At 43.4% G+C, this 19563-nt stretch overlaps 1 protein-coding gene across 1 annotated transcript; it reads right to left on the bottom strand.

Annotated features, from left to right (window-relative positions):
• Positions 1-1616: 1616 nt before the first annotated feature.
• Positions 1617-18535, bottom strand: gnai1 (guanine nucleotide binding protein (G protein), alpha inhibiting activity polypeptide 1). Its single transcript, XM_047575152.1, has 9 exons — positions 18001-18535; positions 12323-12365; positions 8933-9074; positions 7371-7528; positions 6016-6144; positions 4870-4999; positions 4627-4780; positions 3239-3474; positions 1617-2801 (listed from the first exon to the last, which is right to left on the bottom strand). Exons 1-8 carry the CDS (start codon positions 18116-18118, stop codon positions 3284-3286), a joined length of 1065 nt encoding a protein of 354 aa, XP_047431108.1. The 5' UTR covers positions 18119-18535; the 3' UTR covers positions 1617-2801; positions 3239-3283.
• Positions 18536-19563: the final 1028 nt, after the last annotated feature.

Here is a 19563-nt window from a genome sequence, read left to right as displayed (position 1 = left end):
ATTGACCCGCCAAGTGCCCTTGTAAGCCATGAGTTAGCATTCACATAGCAGGACCTTACATAAACAGAAGTAATATCTAAAACAAAGCTAAGTTTTAGATCAGCCATAACGTGAGTAACTGAGAAGACTCATCATCGTTTTAATTACTGAGGAGGAACACCTGAGCCAAAATGCTAACCCTAACTTCAAGCAGCTAGCTTGAGAGGCCTGTTGTGTATTTCAAGTGTTAACGATCCAAAACAGTGTGTATCTATTTGAAAGACGACGTACTACGGTCAACACACTAAACAATGTTGAAAGTCAAATTCAAAGTTCATATTCATTCAAATGTGGGCATTTATAAGACCGCGGTCTCTGTTAGCATACTGACGTTAGCATGTAGTTAGAAGCATCGTGATGCGCAGGTTGGATGGCTAGCATCCATATATATTTACATATATATCAATTAAATTTGACAAATAACTGTTTTTATATGGGCTACGTAATGTGTTACATGCTAGGCCCACTGACAATAGCTTTTTGTTAGTGTTCTCGGTAGTGTTTTCCAGTGACTTCCTAAGAACTGACCACCTGCCCGAGGGGAACAGATGCAACTTTTGTGTCCCATGAAATGTTGTGTTTGATTATAATGTCTGTCCTTCCTTAGCTTCAGACTCAAGCACATAGCTTTGTTTTTTCTTTGCCTTTTCCCAAATATTCTAGTTTATGCATAAATACACCACGTTTAATATAAAGCTCCCGTGCTATTGTTAGAAAGGGAGGCTCTTCTAAGAATGCCACCCCCCGAAGGCATCCACGAGTCACATTTACAATGCAAATCGACTCAGACACACATCAACCTTATGACTGCTTTACATCATAGTCTACGTATACGTATGTAATAGGAAAATGAGATCAAGGCGGTTTCTTCATTCGCACGAGCGGCTCAGGCCACGTGTAATTTAATTTTCATCCGAACAAGCCTTTTGCATCGAGGGCTGCTGCAGTAACGCAGCCTTTAAGGTCCAGACCGGAATACAAATGTGATGGAGGTTGTGTGTAGAACTGTCAATATTGTCTGTAATTGCCTCTGCGAGACTCCCAGTTCGGAAATAACAAGGTGCCTGGGCTGACAAGAAATGAATACAGTGCATATAACCGCGTACAGTCTGTGCTGCAAACCCTCTGTTCACAAATACAAAAGAATCACACACACATTAATTGCGTGGCTTAACGGTTACAAAAACACCTCAAATGTGTGTTTAAGACGAAAAACTTCCCAAGTCATCAGACACCAAAGGAGAGTCTTAGGTATTTATCCTTTAGGAGAACATATGATGCCAGCATGACCTAAATGAAAGATTTAAGAGATTAAAAAAGGGGAGCAGAACTGAATGTTGTTATTCTCCTCCGTGCCTCTGCAGCTAATTAAAGCAACAGCAAAACAGATTCAATATACAATGATACAATCCAATATCTGTTCCCATTTGTCAAAGACTCACATTATACAGCAGATAATGATGATACAGAAACTCCATGTGGTTTGTAAATGGTTTTTATTAGCAAAATAAGGGAGATGAGTCTACAAAGATTCTCCTTCCGTGGAGAACATACACATACATTGACAGTTGTGGCAGTTTTTTTTTTTTAATTTTTTTTTTTAATTTTTAGTTTTTAATATGAACAGATCCGGGACCAGATTTATCATCATCATCACTCCTCTTGGCAAAGTGGCTCTGATCTAGAATCACAGACCAGCCTCCCCCCTCCTCCCGACCATCTTCCTGAAGGATGGGTTTCCTCGGATCCTCGAACGCTGCCCGCGCTCTCGAGCCTGAACCTCGAAACATTTCAGACCTCACCCTTCGCCTTTAACACCAGTCTGTTCTGTGCTTCTGTTTTTTTTCCCTCTCCTCTAAATACATTAAAATATACAGTAAAATGTGCCTACTCTGGTCTTTGCACTCGAAACGCTTGAGCGTATTATAAGCTCGGCGCCTTCGACGAACCATTTTTTTTGTGAATGGTTGGGAAGAATGGATATTTTGTACAGCTGCTTAAAAACCAGAACCCCAGATTTGTGGGGCGAATGTAACAATATACATCTCAGTATTGTACTGGGAGATCGGCCATCGAGGCCTTCCATTGTCATGGCGGGTAGGGGTGGGCGGGTAGGGGGACTGTGGAGGCTACATGTCGGTCACCATGGAGACCCATGTACCTATTAGACCAGAGGGAAATCTTCCTCCTCCTGATAGCTCAGTGGTGTGCACACAGAAGATAGCAGAGAGAGACACTAACATATGAAAACAGTTTACCTCTTTATGTTTAGAACAATTCAGCAGGCAACAGAACAAGCATCGGGGACTACGACCGCAGTAAAAGGCATGCGAAGGCACAAGTACCAACAAACTGGACTCAAAAAGGTCGTACCCCTTTTCTTCCCTTTTCTTTTTCGGTTTTAGGGAAGGAAGAAAAGAAGCATTTCCACCAACGGCAAAAGTTTCCTTTTCCAGAGACAGCGGCAGAAAGAACAGCGAAAACGTGATCTCCTCCAACCTTCTCCTCCGAAACAAAAGTATAAAATAATAAAAAAAAAAAAAAAAGAAAGAGGAAAAAAAAATAGAGAGTGGAAATTCGCAGTGACGCTTTTACAATGATACAAACATCCTACACAAATGCTAGTTCAAAAACGTTCCAAGACAAAAACAAAAAAAACATAAATAAAGCTGTTAAAAGTGGCATATAGTACAGCACTGGTCCATGACTAATCCTCTCCTCATCTTCCCCACCAAAGATGCACAATAACCTGGCTCCACCGCCTGCAGACAGAGGAGGAGGAGAAACACAGGACGGTTAAAGAGGCTTCACAGAGCTCGACCTTGCACAAACATCTAAATGGAGCAGAAAATGCATTAAACTCTTTGATAGAAGATTTTTTTTTTGTCTGTTTTTGCTATCCACTGATTAAATTACAGCGCATTACGCTGAATCTTTGTGTTTGACGCCTGGTAAATTTAAACTTTAAATTAGCTTTAAGTAAATTTTTTAGAGAGACTTAAGCTACGATGCAGGCAGACGTTTAAACCAGACCCCTACAGATTTCCTCTCTGCAACTCCCACTCCGTCCACATGCTACATATTTAGTCATAATCCTTATGACATGTGCACCCGGTCCGTGACCGAACGATGCACACATGTCTGCTGCATGTGAGCCAGGACAAAGAGGAGGGCTGGTGAAACTGAGGAGGTTCCTCACCAAGAAAAAAAAGGTCGTCGTCGTCGTCCTTCGTGGCCGTTGTCCTCAGAAGAGGCCGCAGTCTTTCAGGTTGTTCTTGATGATGACGTCGGTGACGGCGTCGAAGACGAACTGCACGTTCTTGGTGTCTGTGGCGCAGGTGAAGTGGGTGTAAATCTCCTTGGTGTCCTTCCTCTTGTTCAGGTCCTCGAACTGACACTGGATGTAGGCGGCAGCTTCCTCGTACGTGTTGGAGCCTGGAGGAGGAAGAGGAGGAGGAGGAGGAGAAGAAGAAGGTGAGGAGGAGGAAGTGAAGTAGCCAGGAAGTCACCACTACAAAAGATGAAGTGTCTTTTAAGGAACAGTCTGACAACTCATCATCATCTACTTCTGCTATTTGTCAACAGTTACAGATTAGAAGTTTCCTTCTCGCTAAGCTAACTGGCTGCTAGCTATAGCATCATGCTAATAATAGTGATACATGGAGGTTTTTAACATATATCCATATGTTTTCATACTAGAAATAGGATGTAAATATATATATATATATTATAAGGGACATAGTTCATGTTGTGCTAAACAAGAGCCGCCATGTTGGCTATTTCCTCTTTCCTAAGTCTCACTCTCTCTTTTCACCACTGCACAATTATTTGATTTTTTCCATATATATATTGAGCCATTTGTCATATAAATGTACAGCAGTCTATTCAGAGTGTCTTCTTAAATTAACGGCTATATATATAAATCGTATATTGCATTTCAGTTCAAAGATATTGCACTATATATTGTCTTTCAACATTAAAATATGCGATATATAAACCGTATATCGCCTTTCAACAACAACAAAAATAGTGAGATATATAACATATATGGTTGATATTCTGATATCACCTTTCAATTAAAAAAAATATACTGTATATATACTATATATTGTATTTCAACCCAAAAAATATAGTACAATAAATATTATATATCAGCTTTCAACAAAAAAAAAAATTGCGATATATATCTCACATTGCATTTCAACAAAAATTACTATCATATATACACTGTATATTGTCTTTAAACTAAAAAATATTGCGACACCTACCTTTTTTATATAGCCATTTGTCATATAAATGTCTTCTTAAATTTATGGCTCGACTTGTCAGGAAAAAATATTGCAATATATATCGTATGTCGCCTTTCTACTAAAAAATATCAAGATATTTAACATATATCGCATCACAACAAAAAATATTATCATATATATATATATATGTAAACACACACACTGTATATGGTCTTTCAAATAAAATATTGAGATATATAACGTATACTGTGTTTCAACTAAATAAAACGGTGATATATAACGTATAGATCACGTTTCGTCCAGCCCTAGTCTGGGTGACTTTTGGGCCCATCCTCACCAGCGTATTCAGGGTAGCAGATCGTCAGAGGGCTTTTCTTGATCTTCTCCTCGAACAGGTCCTTCTTGTTGAGGAAGAGGATGATGGAGGTGTCCGTGAACCACTTGTTGTTGCAGATGCTGTCGAACAGCTTCATACTCTCGTGCATTCGGTTCTGAGGAGGAAAAAAAAAAGACCGTTTGCTCGGTGATCCCTAAATCACAGGTAAAAGGTCTTTTATTCTCCCGTTTTACACTCGCTCACCATCTCTTCATCCTCAGCCAGCACCAGGTCGTAGTCGCTCAGGGCCACGCAGAAGATGATGGCGGTCACGCCCTCGAAGCAGTGGATCCACTTCTTCCTCTCGGACCGCTGGCCGCCGACGTCAAACATTCTGAGAGCAGAGACAGGAGGAAATGTGTTCGTTCATGCATGGATGTATAACAAAGAGGTTTTTCATGCCAAGGACCCGCAAACTGATGGAGACATGAGGGTGGACGTGCAACTGCCACAAACATAAAACACACGAGATTTCACCAACGTATGTATGATTGAATTCTTTAAATTTGTGGGAGAAAATTAAAAAACTACATAAAAAATGTCTAATCAACCAAACATTTTGCGACCCTCCCTGCAGTACCTCCACATCCCCCCTAGGGGTCTCAGACCCCCCTGTTGAAGACCTATAGCCTAAAGGCCGTCTGGTAATTTCCCCACTTAAAGCTGTAAGTAAACGAGGGCAGTAAACAAAGAAACTCTTTATCTGCTCTCGCTGGAAGGTTATGAAACTTCTGCGGAAATGTTATATGATGGTACAAGAAGAAAAACGATGTTGTTCGCTTTATGCTGATTTACGTTTTGTTCAGCAAGAAATGTGGGTTAATCAACTGAAAGGTTTAAAGGGCAAGAACTGAAGAACCTTGTCTCTCAATCAGGACGTTGTACATATATTTTTATGGGAATATCTAACAATGGATTCATTCATATCAGACTCCAGGAAGACACTCTGAATTTACAGAAATGAGAAACGGCGGATTAACAAAAGCCTCATTTATCCCTCATAAAACACGAATCCATACGCTTCCTTAGCTTTAATAACTGTGTGGGTTTATGTAGCTACGCAGAATTTCAGTCTCAGCTAAAAACGAGCTACGAAGCGTCTCCCAAACACCGTGACATCATCGGCCTGCCCCCACTTCCTGCCGGTGTTTGCCAACAGGCCGATGTGTCACCGCTGATGCGCGCAACACCTTCACAAACGGTGTCACAACTTACAGCTGCGCGCCACCAAAAGGGAATTTCTATGACAGCGAGTGAGTCAACCCGCAGGAAGGAAAGCTAATTAAGCCGTCGCGTGAAGCGCCTTCTGGAGCCCGAGCCAGCTGTTTGCAGCGAAAAAGAAATTCTCACTTGAAGTGCAGGTTCTTGAACGTGAAGTGCGTCTCCACAATGCCTGTGGTTTTGACTCGGGTCCTCAGGACGTCCTGCTGGGTTGGGATGTAGGAGCCCAGGGATATCCTGTCCAGGTCGTTCAAGTAGCTGAGGGAAAGAGAAGAAAGGGGAGCGAGGAAGAGTGTGAACAAAGTTCAAGTGCGTGTCCTCGACTGAGAGCGCAGACCAGATAATTACCGAGCGCGAGTCGTATATTTTCAGTCGCACAGAACCACAAATTACATAAAGACACAAAATTCACAAAAGGAGCTTAGGGGACGCGTATGAAATTATCTTTTGGTTAAGTTTAGACACAATGGTGCAGAGGCTTAGCGGTTCGAGCGCCCCGGGGTTTAATCTAAGCCCCGGTCTTTTCAGCATTGTTTTCCCTGTGGCTGGCGGGGTCCCTCCGGGCGCTGCGCTCCCTCCCACAGCCCGACAATATATTTAACGCGGCCCCGCGACGGAAACTCCCAACATGTGAGCGTGACCGTCTCGCTGTGTGTGTTCGGCCTGTAATGGACTCGCCATCTGTCAAGGGTGCCGTCCCACATCTTTGCCAAATAAAGTACCTGAGAGCTCTTGTGACTCAGGAAGCGAAACGTCTTCTTTTATTCGCCAAAAATTCTGACCTACATTTCAAACATCTATGAGACTGATTGATTGAGCCTGGTTCTAATTGTTATTATTATTATTATTATTATTATAATAATGCGTTTGTCGAGTGTACTTTCCACACCCATGCAGGATATTGCACACTCTCTGGACGTATAATGACGCAAGTTAGCGCTCCAAGGTTACCGCTGATAAATTACAAGGGAAAAAGAGATTAGTGGCCTCTAGTTGGTAGCAGACAAACACAAGTAATCTCCCCCTCACGCAAACAACAAAAAAGGTTTACCAATGGCGTTTCCTACGAAATGTCTCCTCCTCCCTAAAAACCCCGGAGTTGCCTTTTGATGAAATCGTTTTGTTTGTGTCCCAACATGTGTTCCTGTTTGTTTCTATACGCTTTTTTTTTCTTTTTTCCTCTTTTTCTTTTTTTAGAGCGTGTGGCAAATGTTCCTGCACCGAAGTGAAAGGTCAAAGATTAAATCCTCTTTCCAGCCACTGCTTTTTCAGACTTGGCAGAGGAAAGCAAATATTGACAGTCTAAAAGTCCAGACGGATGCGTGGCAGTGGCGTAGCTTTCTGGCTTTCTGCAGCTGGATGTGGAAGCAGTTTGGCTCCGGTCGTGTGACGTGAAAGACTTTAGTCATCAGAAGTTGTGACTCACAAAAATAACCCTGTGAACGATTAGCTGTGTTGTTGGTGTGCTTGTTTGCGTGACTCACTATGCCGCCGAGTCGTTGAGCTGATATTCGCGGGAGCGGCTGAAGCAGGCCTGCACGCCGCTGTCCTTCCACAGGCGCTTTATGACGCCGGCCAGCTCGGCCGTCATGAAGCCTTCCTCCGCCGAGCCGGCCAGCACGAACAGCTGCCGCGCATCGTCCTACGGGAGGAGATCATAAATCAGCCATCAAAGTCATCACTCCATCTTTGTAATTAGCATTAATCTGCTATCAAGCTGAAATGACAGTGACTGGGTAATAAAGGGCTGTAAATTAAATGTGAACATATGTGGGACATGTTTCTAATCTCATCTGACTCTTCGTATCACAGACTGGAGTGCTGTTGGCTTCCCTTTTCCGTGTGCAGACATTAGTCACATGCAGAATTTAGCTTCACACTGTTTGTTAGCGCAGACAACAAGGTCGGCAACGACATTTTTTTTTTTTTTTTTCAGGAACTAGTGTTTGTGTCATCGTTTCTTAGTCTCGGCCTTTCCCCAAGTCTCTCTTTTACATGCAACACAGCAAAAGCTATGAGAAAACGAGAAAATATTAATGTGGGTGGAGCCTATACGGGCATAAATTCATACAGAATAGTAGGTGAAAAAACTTAAAGTGGGCAAATTGAACCAGCTTCAAGGAAAGGGAGGGAGGGTCAAGCTCATTAATTTGAGGAATTGCTCAATTAACAACCATTTAATTCAGTTTCAATATATTACATTTGTAAACTCCTATAGTGTAAAGAGTAAACTGTTCTCTCATTCTCTAAATTGCTAAATTTACATCCTAACATTTAATATTATTATTTACTATTTTTAAGTCCTTTGTTTGTAGTTAGAACACAATGTCCTGGCTTCATAAATTTTACCAACAACAGTGAGTTCGAAGACAAAACCTGGTTTGGATGATGCATTCAATAAAACTCAGGAATTTCAGACTTCCAATATCATAGCATTGGAAGAGCATCATAGGAGGAGAAAAAAAATGGTTTGGTGTATTGTCACCGTTTGCTGAACATTAAAATATGTGTTTGACAACTCAAAGCTCATTTTTTTCACAAATTGTCTTGAATGCAGCATCAGCTGCAGCTGGATCTCAACCAAGTCTTGCAAGATTCAACCCCACCCTATTTCCGATTGGCTGGTTATGTTAGTTTGCAGAGGGAGTTTTTTTGTTTCTAAGGTTTTTGTTTCTAAATGTTGATTTTCCCTTTTTAAATCGTGGTCAAACGTCACACGCCGCAGATACGACACCAAATGCAAGAAAACTCCGTCCATGACTTTGGCTCCTAGCACCAAATCCACCATGTTGGTAGTTGGCCTGGAGCGCTGACGGATATTTTCTTTTCAAACATCGAGCGGCAACGGCAAGAAGAGCCAAGAAAAACCACTACCGATATTTTTATGTTTCGCTAGTTTCACTCGATGTGGAACGTCCATTAATACTTTACCAAGAGTTACACATGATGAAAGCCTTGACTGAGTATGTGAAGTTACTACCTGCACATTTACTTCAGGTTTCTAACCTAACCTAACCTAACCTGACCGTCCCCCTCCATCACTCACGGCTCTGGCGGCGTCGCCGAAGTCGATCTTGAGGCGTCCCATGGCTCTGATGATGGCGATGATGGACTGGATGGTGTTGCTGTAGACCACAGCCCTGTACTGCTTGCATTCCTCTTCTGAGTAGCCGGCCTCGTGGATGATCCTGCAGAGAGACGGAGGGAAAAAATGAGTCAGGAGCCGAGCTATTTCCCTCCACCGGTTCCATCACACAGGCCATATTCTCCCAGCTGAATGATATGTCCTCCTTTTTTTTTTAACATTCTTAGAATTGAGTGATTTTCTCATCAGCTCACATTCAGCTCCACTTGTAATACTCCCAGCCGACATGTTTCACTGTGTGGCCACAATGACCCTGATCTCTCTGCTCTCCATTTCTGCCGGCAGGAATTAGAACCGTCTGGGGAAAAAGGAGCTTTTTCTACGCTCGGTTGAATTTGTTTAAAAGCTAAACGCCTGTTATATTCGACTCCTGGAAGTTTATTTACTATAATACTATAACGATCCTGAACAGAGACGTGATTACAGAGTTCAGAAATATTTTGATTGTTCTATGCATTTGTCAAAGAAAGTCGGGCTAAAAGTATCAAAGCAGCAACGTGTGGGTGGCCGAGACTAAAAAGCCTAGAGTATTTATTCCTACTGAAGCTGCAATGCATTGTTTAACTTGTAGTAAGTGGTTGTGTTCACTGCAAAACTATGGACACTATGCTGTGGTGTAGCGATGACGCAAAGTAGGCGGGAACCGAGCTGAACTGCTCTCAACTTTAAGGCAACAACCAATGGGAGCACAGGGTTCCTTGAATGTGGAACGTCGTGCCACTGAATTCACCGCGCTGATGGTCGCCTTCAATGAACACTTTGAATGAACCTTGAAGGAGCATCGTCGACGCCGTCTTCTTTTCAAATACAGAACGGCGTCCGCGAGAAGAGCTACAATAGAGGGTTTTCATGGCGCGTCATCCATCCGGAAGTCGCCATGTTGGAGTCTTATCGCAAGATAAACAAAGTGCACGGACCAAAGGAGATGGTGGAAAATGGTGAATTATTGTCGGCAGACTGTGAAAAACATTTGGAATGTTATAGACTGTCAAGAGTTGTTACAAATCAGAGAGAACAAGGCCAAAATCAGAGTGGAGGTGATTGTGGTTAGCAAAGCTAAATCAGGATATGAGGCTGGACAACATCCGAATTTACTCCAATTTGTTGATATCGACAATTCTTAACTAATTTTGTAGTGAGCACTGATAATAATATAATTCATATCATGTGGTATTATTGACTTATATCTGATTCTGATGACATTTAATAGCCTGCTACAGTAGCGACATCGTTCTTAAAATGTAGAGATAAAATCCGCTGTGTTTCTCATTGTATTCCAGGTAAAAAGTCTGAGCTTTATCAAAAGGATGATTCCGATTGGGTGACATGTGTTGGAATGACAGGTCAGCAGAGATCACCTTTAGAAAGTAGCTTGATATGAATAATATTATTATCATCACACTAGAAAATTAGTCAAGAGCCTCTGCTATCAACATTTCAGGCCGAAGAAACAGGGCGAACAAACTCCGATGTTGTCCAGACTTTTGCCTGTAGATTCTGGTTTAGCTAGTCTTTAGTTTAGTCTTTAGTTAGCCTTTAGTTTAGTCTTTAGTTTAGTCTTTAGTTTAGCCTTTAGTTTAGTCTTTAGTTAGTCTTTAGTTAGCCTTTAGTTTAGCCTTTAGTTTAGCCTTTAGTTTAGTCTTTAGTTAGCCTTTAGTTTAGTCTTTAGCTAGTCTTTAGCTAGCCTTTAGCTAGCCTTTAGTTTAGTCTTTAGTTTAGTCTTTAGTTTAGTCTTTAGTTTAGCCTTTAGTTTAGTCTTTAGTTAGCCTTTAGTTTAGCCTTTAGTTTAGTCTTTAGTTTAGTCTTTAGTTTAGCCTTTAGTTTAGCCTTTAGTTTAGCCTATAAAATTCCAAAAGGCGGAGCCAAAAACACGCCAATAAGTCACCATTTTTCACGATCTACTCCAGTCTGTTAGCTTTGTGTAGCTTGCCGAGTGCCTCCAACATGGCGACTAGATTCTTCTAGATTGATGACGAACCGTAAAAACCCTCTATTTTATGTTGTGCTTGTTTCACTGAAGGAGGAATCCCTCGGCAGGCAGAGCCTTGATCGTCCACTGGCGACTAGGAATGTCCCGATCACGTTTGTTTTTTTGCATGCGGATCAGATACGGATTTTTTAATATTCATTATCGACTGATCTGATCTTAACTTCATGGAAATGTCGTCCTCTAGGTTTTCATGAAGGATTTTCTCCTAGCTCAGGTATGCACCGTGTCAGAGGAATAGCGTAGGGTAGCTCTCCTCGAAAACCCGTGTTCTCTACTCGCCACAAACTCCACGACCCTCTCTCTATAATATATATTGGGAAACCGTTGCTTAACAGTTTACTCTGCGTATTTATTTTTCTTTGGTGGTGGTACAGAGTGACAACCTCCTCCTACCACCTCGCAAAAATCGCACACTTGCACAATTTCCACAGTAAAGTACTGTCACACAGCAGACATGTTTAGTCACATTTTTTGTCTTCGACTGTCGACCGCGCCTACAACAGAAGAAGAAGAAGAAGAAGAAGAAATCGCCCGTCGTTTTCTTCCTTTTGTCGACCGTCGCTACAGGAACGAGGTTTCAGTTCACAGCAGAACCAAAAGGCGTAACTACAAAAGATCACATTACGAAATGTAACATAAATGGCTACAAAGCAAAGGGCAACGAGCAGGATGCTTCACATGTGGACGGGCATTTACACCCACAACGCTTCACACTACTTCAAGAGTTTTTTTTTTTTAAAGGTCATTACACTGCACCTTCCTCTTTTCACTCTGCTTTTTCATATAACCGTGGGCTTGGTCTCTTAATGCGCCTGTCAACAATGAGACTTCTCTTCCAGCGTTACGACACGTATATCCGTCTGCTGCATCATGCTACGATGAGCATGCAGCGCAAAATAAATACTCCAGTTATCTATCAGTCCACCTGTGCTGCGCTCCATTTCTCATCCCTGTGTTGAAGAGGAAAATAACATTTCTACAAGAGCAGTGTTTCATTTATACGCATAACACACGTGCAGTTTGTGCATGATGCATAGGCAGACTCTATATTAATGTATCCTGCCGGGGCGTCTTCACGATCCATTACGCACGGTACCTGTTTGCACTGCAGCTCTCGGAGTGTGACATTACCCGGAGAGACGCCACAAAAGCATGATTGGTGTTTGACACTGTTTGTGTTGTGGAAAATGAACGCTCTTCCGGTGTGTAATCTCACGCGGTGCCACTCTGCATATCTGATCGGAAGGAGAAGTTTGTTTTGGGCGCTGCGTGCGCGGAATGATTTGATGCGGCGAACTCACTTCATCTGCTTGACGATTGTGCTTTTCCCCGATTCACCAGCACCTGAGGAAAAAAAAAGAAAAAGAAAAAGAAGGGCAGGTTATTATTAGGGAGCGTAACTACTTCAATATGAGGCTCAAAGCAACAAATGAAGCGCTGTCTAACTTATCTGGAAATTTTAAACTCCTGACTGAGGAACCATGAAAATGAAACCTGAGCGTAAACCACTGCATCCCAACAAGAACTGAGAACCACGTGTTTAAGCGGAGGCTGATCTCAAAGGGTTTGAGTTAAAAGGAGTCTTAACTTTCGGGATGTTTCCAGTCCAATAAACCGGTTACTCAACGTCCAAAAAAAGGCGATTATTGGTGATTAAGATCATTATTGACGCTGCTGCCTGAAACGTGCTGCAGCACAGCCGAGGCCGCTCTCTGCTGTCGGCTAATCGGGTTTGACGGCAGTTTATCTGAGCGATGAGACGCCGCGAGTGTGATTAAAAGACGGGAGGTCAGGGGGAGAGACTGGGAGACCGTAAAGGGAACCAGACGTCCGGCTTTTGTTTGCCGGATCTCTCAAAACGTCACAGCGTCATGGCAACTGCCCTCGTTGCGCGCGGGACGATCCATCTCCGCGGCGAGGCCGGCGTCACCTGAGGAGGCTCGGTGCGTCGGCGAGCGCGACGTGTTGGCTTCCACCGAGCCCATCATGCATTATGCATCCGCCGCTCGCTCTCTACTGTATCCGATGCCTCCATCGCTAGGAAAGTGCTCTTTTATTGAAATCTCTCCTCCGCTAATCAAAGCCATCTGCGATATCCTCGTAAACCGCACTCATCAGAACTGTGGTGTCTAATGGGTATTACCATAAACTACATTAGATCAACTAATGTGCAATCACGGCCTCGTATTACAGCAGCAAACGTCCTCGCTGACGTAATGACCCACTGCCAGTGTTTTTTTTGTTTTTTTTTAAACCACTGGAGAGCACCTAATCCTTGTGCGAGTCCCAGCAGCTCTAGAAAAAGGGGAAGTCACCTCACGAAATCTGCCGCTACCCGTTACCTCGTGATATTGTCAGCAGACACAAGATGGTGCGCTCTTGCATAAGAAATCATCCGCTTAATCTAGTTCCACTTTCCTCGTGGTGACCAAAAAAAAGTGTTTTTAAAGTGTGCTACTTTCTTGTCGAACCTTTGAAATAAAACTTTGAACAAGAGATTCATTAAAAATAGAAGCATCTTACTGCTGAATTCCTCTAAACTCTCCCCTCAGTGGCGACAGAGGAGCTTCTCTCTCTCGGCATAATTGGATGATATCCACCTGAGGACACATTATTTTAATTACGTGTCACCACTCAGGCGCCGGAGCAGCCCGGAGGGAGCGAAGGTTGTCGGCTGCGGCGGCAGCTCCCCTGCGCTCTGAGGGCCGAACGTTTGGCTCCGTGGATCCCTGCGGGACTCGTCTGTGGCACCGTCACACCTCCGTGGGCCCTGCCCCAGAGCCGCAAACGCCTCGCATACCGACGCAAAGTGGAACATTTCAAAGCGGAGTCATAAACAAAGCTCTGGCCTCCTCACAGAGAGTTCGGCTCAGCAGAAAAAAACAAGAGGCCTCGCGTTTAAAACTGCAACTGGTTGGTTACATCAATCAGGGACTGATATTAGAAATATGGACAAATTTGACGTCTGATGAATTATTGCTGGAAATTAACTTTAACTGCAAGCAACCTCCCTGCAACCCATTGGTTAAAACTTGAAAAAATCCGTAAATTTTGTGTCTAAATCATCATTATAATCAATTAGAAGTGAGCCATGTGTTTACATAAGCCACTTGGCTCAGGCCCCTGCAAGATGGGTGATATCATTCAGGGTGTGGTCCCCCAATGGCCTCGAGGTCTGGCGAGCACAAAACGCGTGGATCTGGCCTCACACACACTCACACACAGACCTTTAAAGGTTTCGCAGAACCACAGGCCTGACCTATCGCCCTCCGCGCGGAGTCGTGTTGCACGCCCACAGCTTTGATGCACCCACCCAAAAACAGCAACACAACTCAAAACCACTGGAGCAGCTGGTTTCTGTTTCTGGCGGTTCAAACTATTTTTGGAAAATTCAACCTAACCCTCGCAGGGATGTGTTTTTTTTTTCTCCTTTCCTTCTTCCACAGCCTCGGAGAACAGAGACGTTTCTATCTAACCGACCGCAAACACATCTCTCCTCTTGGAAACTCCCCTTCGGTTGATCTTGAGAGCTAGAACCCAGGGAGGACGGGGAATGTTTCATAAGGGCGGCACGTTGAGATGGATCTGATTAATAAAAATGACCATTTATAGACCTGCCATATGATAAATATCTCCGATAACTTGCCTTTGCACAAATAATCGCAAAGAAATCCCTGCATTCATCGGTATAAAGATTCCTGAGAGTCGGAAATCTTTATGGCCATAAAAACTGCACTTCCCCAAATGGCCTCTTGGGGCTCCAAAAGCGAACGTTTAACGTTTGCCCCAAATTTTACAGCCGACATAAACGAGTTTACAGCCTGGAACAAAAGCAGTTTTTGGTCTCTAGAGCTAAATTTAACTCTGCAGTGGAGGATTTTTTATATAACTAAACCGTAAAAATTATATTAACGCTTAGACGTATGCAAAATTAAGGGCGCGGCGGCTTTAAGTGACACATGTGTACGCTCACAAGTTGCGAGCTAGCTGGAAGCTACAATGCTTCAAACCCACTCTTCTTCTGCAGGGACCCCATATTACAGTTTTTGGCCCAGCAAGACCACTTCTAGGTATGCAGTGCACGGCCCCAAGGAAGGCTTATGTTAAATTTGGCACAATGTGCTAAACACATTAGCAATGCCACATTAGCAGCATGTTCTCTCTCTCTCTTTTACAGCTTTACACATCCCTCTTCCTCTTTTACATTCTCGCAGCCTCCCGTAGACATTTTCCCTTCATTATTTATTGTTCCTCTCTCTCACTATCCACATCCTCTTTTCTTTTCATTTTTTTTTTAATGCACCTCTGCCTCTGGGGGGGGGGGGGATTTAACCATGACTCACTTATGAAGGATTCCAGGAGCCTTTTCCGAGTGCTGCTACCCACCGGGGGTAATGACCACGCTAAATCACAGGCATTGATCCGCCCAACGGCAAAATCGACAGCTGAAAGATGGCTTCCCCGCACACGGGCACGGGCAGAACCGTCCACACGCCGTTTGTCTAATGACAGTTGCGGCGATTAAAAGGAATGCGCCCAACTTAAGCAGTTTGGTCGTCAATAAGGTGCTCCCACGTCTACGAAATGAGTCCCACATGCGCCAACGCTGGTCACAAATGTGGAAAACATTGAAAAGAGAACAATGAGCCTAGAGATTATTATTAAAAAAAAAAAAAAATCTTCCCACAGTTCTAGAGAGACAGAGAGAGTAATTAGGCTGAGGAGATTGTAATCTATTTCAGCGTACAGATATGAATAGCAGCGTAATTGGGTCCTGGAGATGATGGAAATAAAATGGGAGCCAAATAAAGACTTGGATCTTAATGAGAAATGTGTTGCAGAAAAGACCACATTTCCTCTCTCACCCTCCCTCCCTCCCTTACACCTGAGCTTGCCAGCTGCTTGGACGGCACGCACACACGGCCTCCAGGAGATTAAAATCATTTGTTCATGCAAATTTAGGGGTTTTTTTTTACGTCGGGCTGATGATTTCACGCCGGTCACCGGGAGAACACATAAGCCTGTGATTAGCATTTAGGACAGAGCCTGAGCGCTGCGAAAAGACTTTTAAAGACATCTCCGGGTCCTTGCCGGCTTTGTCTACTTTTTTTTTTTTGTTTGTTGTTGTTGTTGTTGAGAAGGTGTGTTTAGAGAATTTGCTGCAAAATATCTTTCCAGCCATGTCTGTCTTCAAGGCAAGGCCCTAAGTCCTGCTTCACTGCGGCGGAGCTTTTCCATTTTTAATGCTCCAGTCATTAGCTGTGTTCTCATCTTACAGCTGCTGCTCCTCCTCTCCTCCTTTCTCCTGGCATCCCGGCCCGTGTGTGTCACTTCAGGCGGTAACCCGAAGAGGCCCGGGGCAGGTTACCTGGCTACCACAATGGACTGACCAAACACAAGCGGTGGGAGGGAGAAGAGACCGCAAGCGGCGCCACGCGACTGTGGCGCAACGGGTGCCACAAAGTAGCTGCCTGGCCGGTTCGTGCAAAAGCGCGATGCCTAATGCAAACTTATTATATTCCACCCTACAGCAACGTAGCAGGAACCTGACCCGACTTGCTCGCGTTCAGTCAGCAAGCCCCATCTGGCCTCCAAGCTTCCGAGGAATGCGGTTCACCTTTAATGAGGGAAAATACGCACATGTCCCAACGCTACCCAACTGGATGTCACAAAGGTTGGCCTCCTTCAAAATAAAAAAACGTCCATGTCCAGGGGACCGCTCTCTCTGCCAGGTGGTGTTTGCCTGCCCCTTCGCATTGGCTTCAGACTGTGCGTCTTGGTAACCCACATACCACGTGTGTGTGCATGTCAACACTCAACCCGAAAGCCGGGCCAACCTGAGGGGCAGATGGAAAAGTTTTTCACCTACACTCTGTATTTACAAGGATAACAGCGGTTTCTCACCCCACCCCACACACACACTTGGGAGCAGCGGCATTCACTTACACACGAGCGCACGCATCGCGTAATTGTGCACGCGGGCGGAGCTGGGAAACGACAAAATGCATGTAATTAATGCGAGAAATTACGACGACGGGAAAGGCCTCGGCGGGCGCAGCGTGCCATTTAAGTTTGCTTCACCAAAGCGGTGGTTTTCTTTCCTTGGCGAACACACAAGGGTTTGGGAAAGTGTCCGGGCGCAAGAAGGTCACCGGAAAATGGAAACGGTCGTGAGGCAGCTACCTCGACACCGGCGTGAAATCTCACACAATCGCTCGGTTATTTAAGTTGATCAATGGCAATTCTGCGCGTAAACGGCCGCCGTCCCTGCCACTTTGTTAGTGTAATTTCCTGCATTTGTTGCGCAAGATGTTTGGCAGCGTTGAGATCTAATGGGCCCATCCTCAAGGAAGCAGGCTCAACTTTGGATTAAGCCTTTGAAAAGCACCCTAAAATGATGAGGTTTTTGTTTTTCCTTTTTTTTTTTTTTCTCTCCCCCCACTCAGACTGAGTCAGGCCCGGGCCCCTAAAGAGCTCTACGCCTATTTTCCCTGCACTGTTGTGGACTGGATGAGAGGAAATGTGCCATTGTTGAAAGGATTTAGTCAATACAAATGGTCTGCAGAGACTGCTGAATGGATGTGACGCCAGCAGCAGGGGGAAAAAATAAATAAAAAATAAAAAAAAAAAATAGAAAAAAGAAAGACGAGTTAACATTTGTGGAGTTTAAAAACTATACATGTAATTGTAGTGGTTTAAAAATGGCAAATTAAACACGTATAGTAGCTGGTGTTTTAGGGTAGTTTTTTAAAAATGTTGCGTTCACTAACCAGAGTGCGGAATTGAAACTCGGCAACACTTCCAACAACATTTCACCATTTTACTCAAGAAAAAATACTAAATAATGATAATAAAGAACTCTAATGTGTTTTTTTTTTTTTTTTACGACAGGGTGTGTTCCCTTCTCTTGGCTAACCCGGCTGCGGGCTAACACATGCGGCCACCACCGACCACCGACCACCGACCACCCTCCCCTTACCGAGCAGCAGCAGCTTGACCTCCCGGGCCGCCTTCTCCCCGTCGTCCCGCAGATTCCTGTCGATCATTTTACTGCGCTCCACCGCCGCCTTGTCCTCGGTACTCAGCGTGCATCCCATCTTCAACTGTGTCCTTCGCACCCAGATTGTTTTAAAATATATCTATGTATTAAAACACCATATATGCCCCCACATCAATTGGTTTAAACCGCTTTCACACCGCACACACGCCCTTTTTTTTTTTTTTTTTAAATGACAGGCAACCGAGCTCGCTTTCGTGGGGCGAAAAAAAAAAGGGAAGCGAATTATGTTCCCGTACAACAATAACTCCGGCGGTTCTTCCTTTAAAAAAAAAAAAAAAGAAAAGAAAAAAAGAAAAAAAAAGGGAGCTAAAACGTCTCCGGGTTGAAAAAATAAAAAACAAAAATTAAAATCCCCGTTACATCCGAGGAGAAGCTATGTCGGTAGAGAGGCTGGTCCTTGGTGATGTGTCTCCATTCGTCGCAGCGGCGACTGTTGAATGTGAAGCTACGAGCGGAGCGTGAGCTCGAGCTGCGCCGTGCTCCGCGAGCGGCAACAACAAACGCACTTCCGGTCCGATTTTTCACAATAAGGGCGTCAGCGCTATAACAGCTTCAACTCTTCTGGGAAGGCTTTTTTTTTTTTTTTTTTTTTTTAAGGGGAGTGTGTTTATGCGAATTTCTTCCAGAAGATCATTTGTAAGATCCACGAAGTTCTCTACACACTAATCTGAAGGCCACATGAAGTTTGGAGGTCCACAGAAAATAAATTGTAAACTGAACTGTACATTTTATGTAAATGTTACTTCTACCTTATTCTTATTTTATTTTATTCTTATGTCTTTTTTTTTTCTTATGACTCATCGGACTAAAAAAATTCCCTACAGCGGAATATTGTGGTATGATTAGTAGCATGGAAATTTTACTTTCATTTCAAATCCTATCACAGCTCTTCGCTGGAATTCACTGCGCTCCTGAGAGCGTTCTTCCCATTCTTTCGCAATTGTTTGTAGAAGCAGTCTGCTCGCCTAAGTGCTTGATTTTATACACCTGTGACCATGGAAGTGATTGCAACACCTGAATTCAGCTACCGCCACCTTCAGGCTGCTCTGGAGGTTTCAAGTTGGGTTTTGTATTGCTGTTGACACTACATAAGGCAAATTAAATTGAATTCATTGTGTGAAGCACTTTAAATTGTATTGTTTTAAACGGTGTGTGTGTTTGTTGTTGTTGTTGTTTTGTTTGTTTGTTTGTTTTTGCTTTTTTGTTTTGTTTTAACATCCATCATTAGGGACATATTTGTCAATTTGGGCAGTTTTTCCCTCTACGGACCTGGCTGTTATTTTGGCTATTAGTGCACTTTTTTATTATTATTTTTTTTAGCATATATAAACTTTGAAATTCAAAATAAATAAATAAGTTCTAATAGATCAACATTACATGGGAAAAATGACAATCAAATATATATATATATATATTTACTTATTATTCTTCTTCTCTATTATTATATTATTATTTATTATTATTTATGAATGAAAAGCATGA

The sequence above is a fragment of the Mugil cephalus genome, chromosome 22 (genome assembly GCF_022458985.1).
Source record: "Mugil cephalus isolate CIBA_MC_2020 chromosome 22, CIBA_Mcephalus_1.1, whole genome shotgun sequence".
NCBI lineage: Eukaryota > Metazoa > Chordata > Actinopteri > Mugiliformes > Mugilidae > Mugil > Mugil cephalus.
The sequence above is the reverse complement of the archived record's forward strand: the minus strand, read 5'-3'. Positions and strand labels throughout refer to the sequence as shown.

Bases quoted from the DNA above. Each gene is read 5' to 3' on its own strand.
- gnai1 (XM_047575152.1), bottom strand. From the start codon at position 18,118: ATGGGATGCACGCTGAGTACCGAGGACAAGGCGGCGGTGGAGCGCAGT. The intron at 12,366-18,000 runs GTAAGGGGAGGG...TTTTTTCCTCAG, and splicing joins GGTCAAGCTGCTGCTGCTCG to GTGCTGGTGAATCGGGGAAA. The intron at 9,075-12,322 runs GTGAGTTCGCCG...GTCTCTCTGCAG, and splicing joins ACAATCGTCAAGCAGATGAA to GATCATCCACGAGGCCGGCT.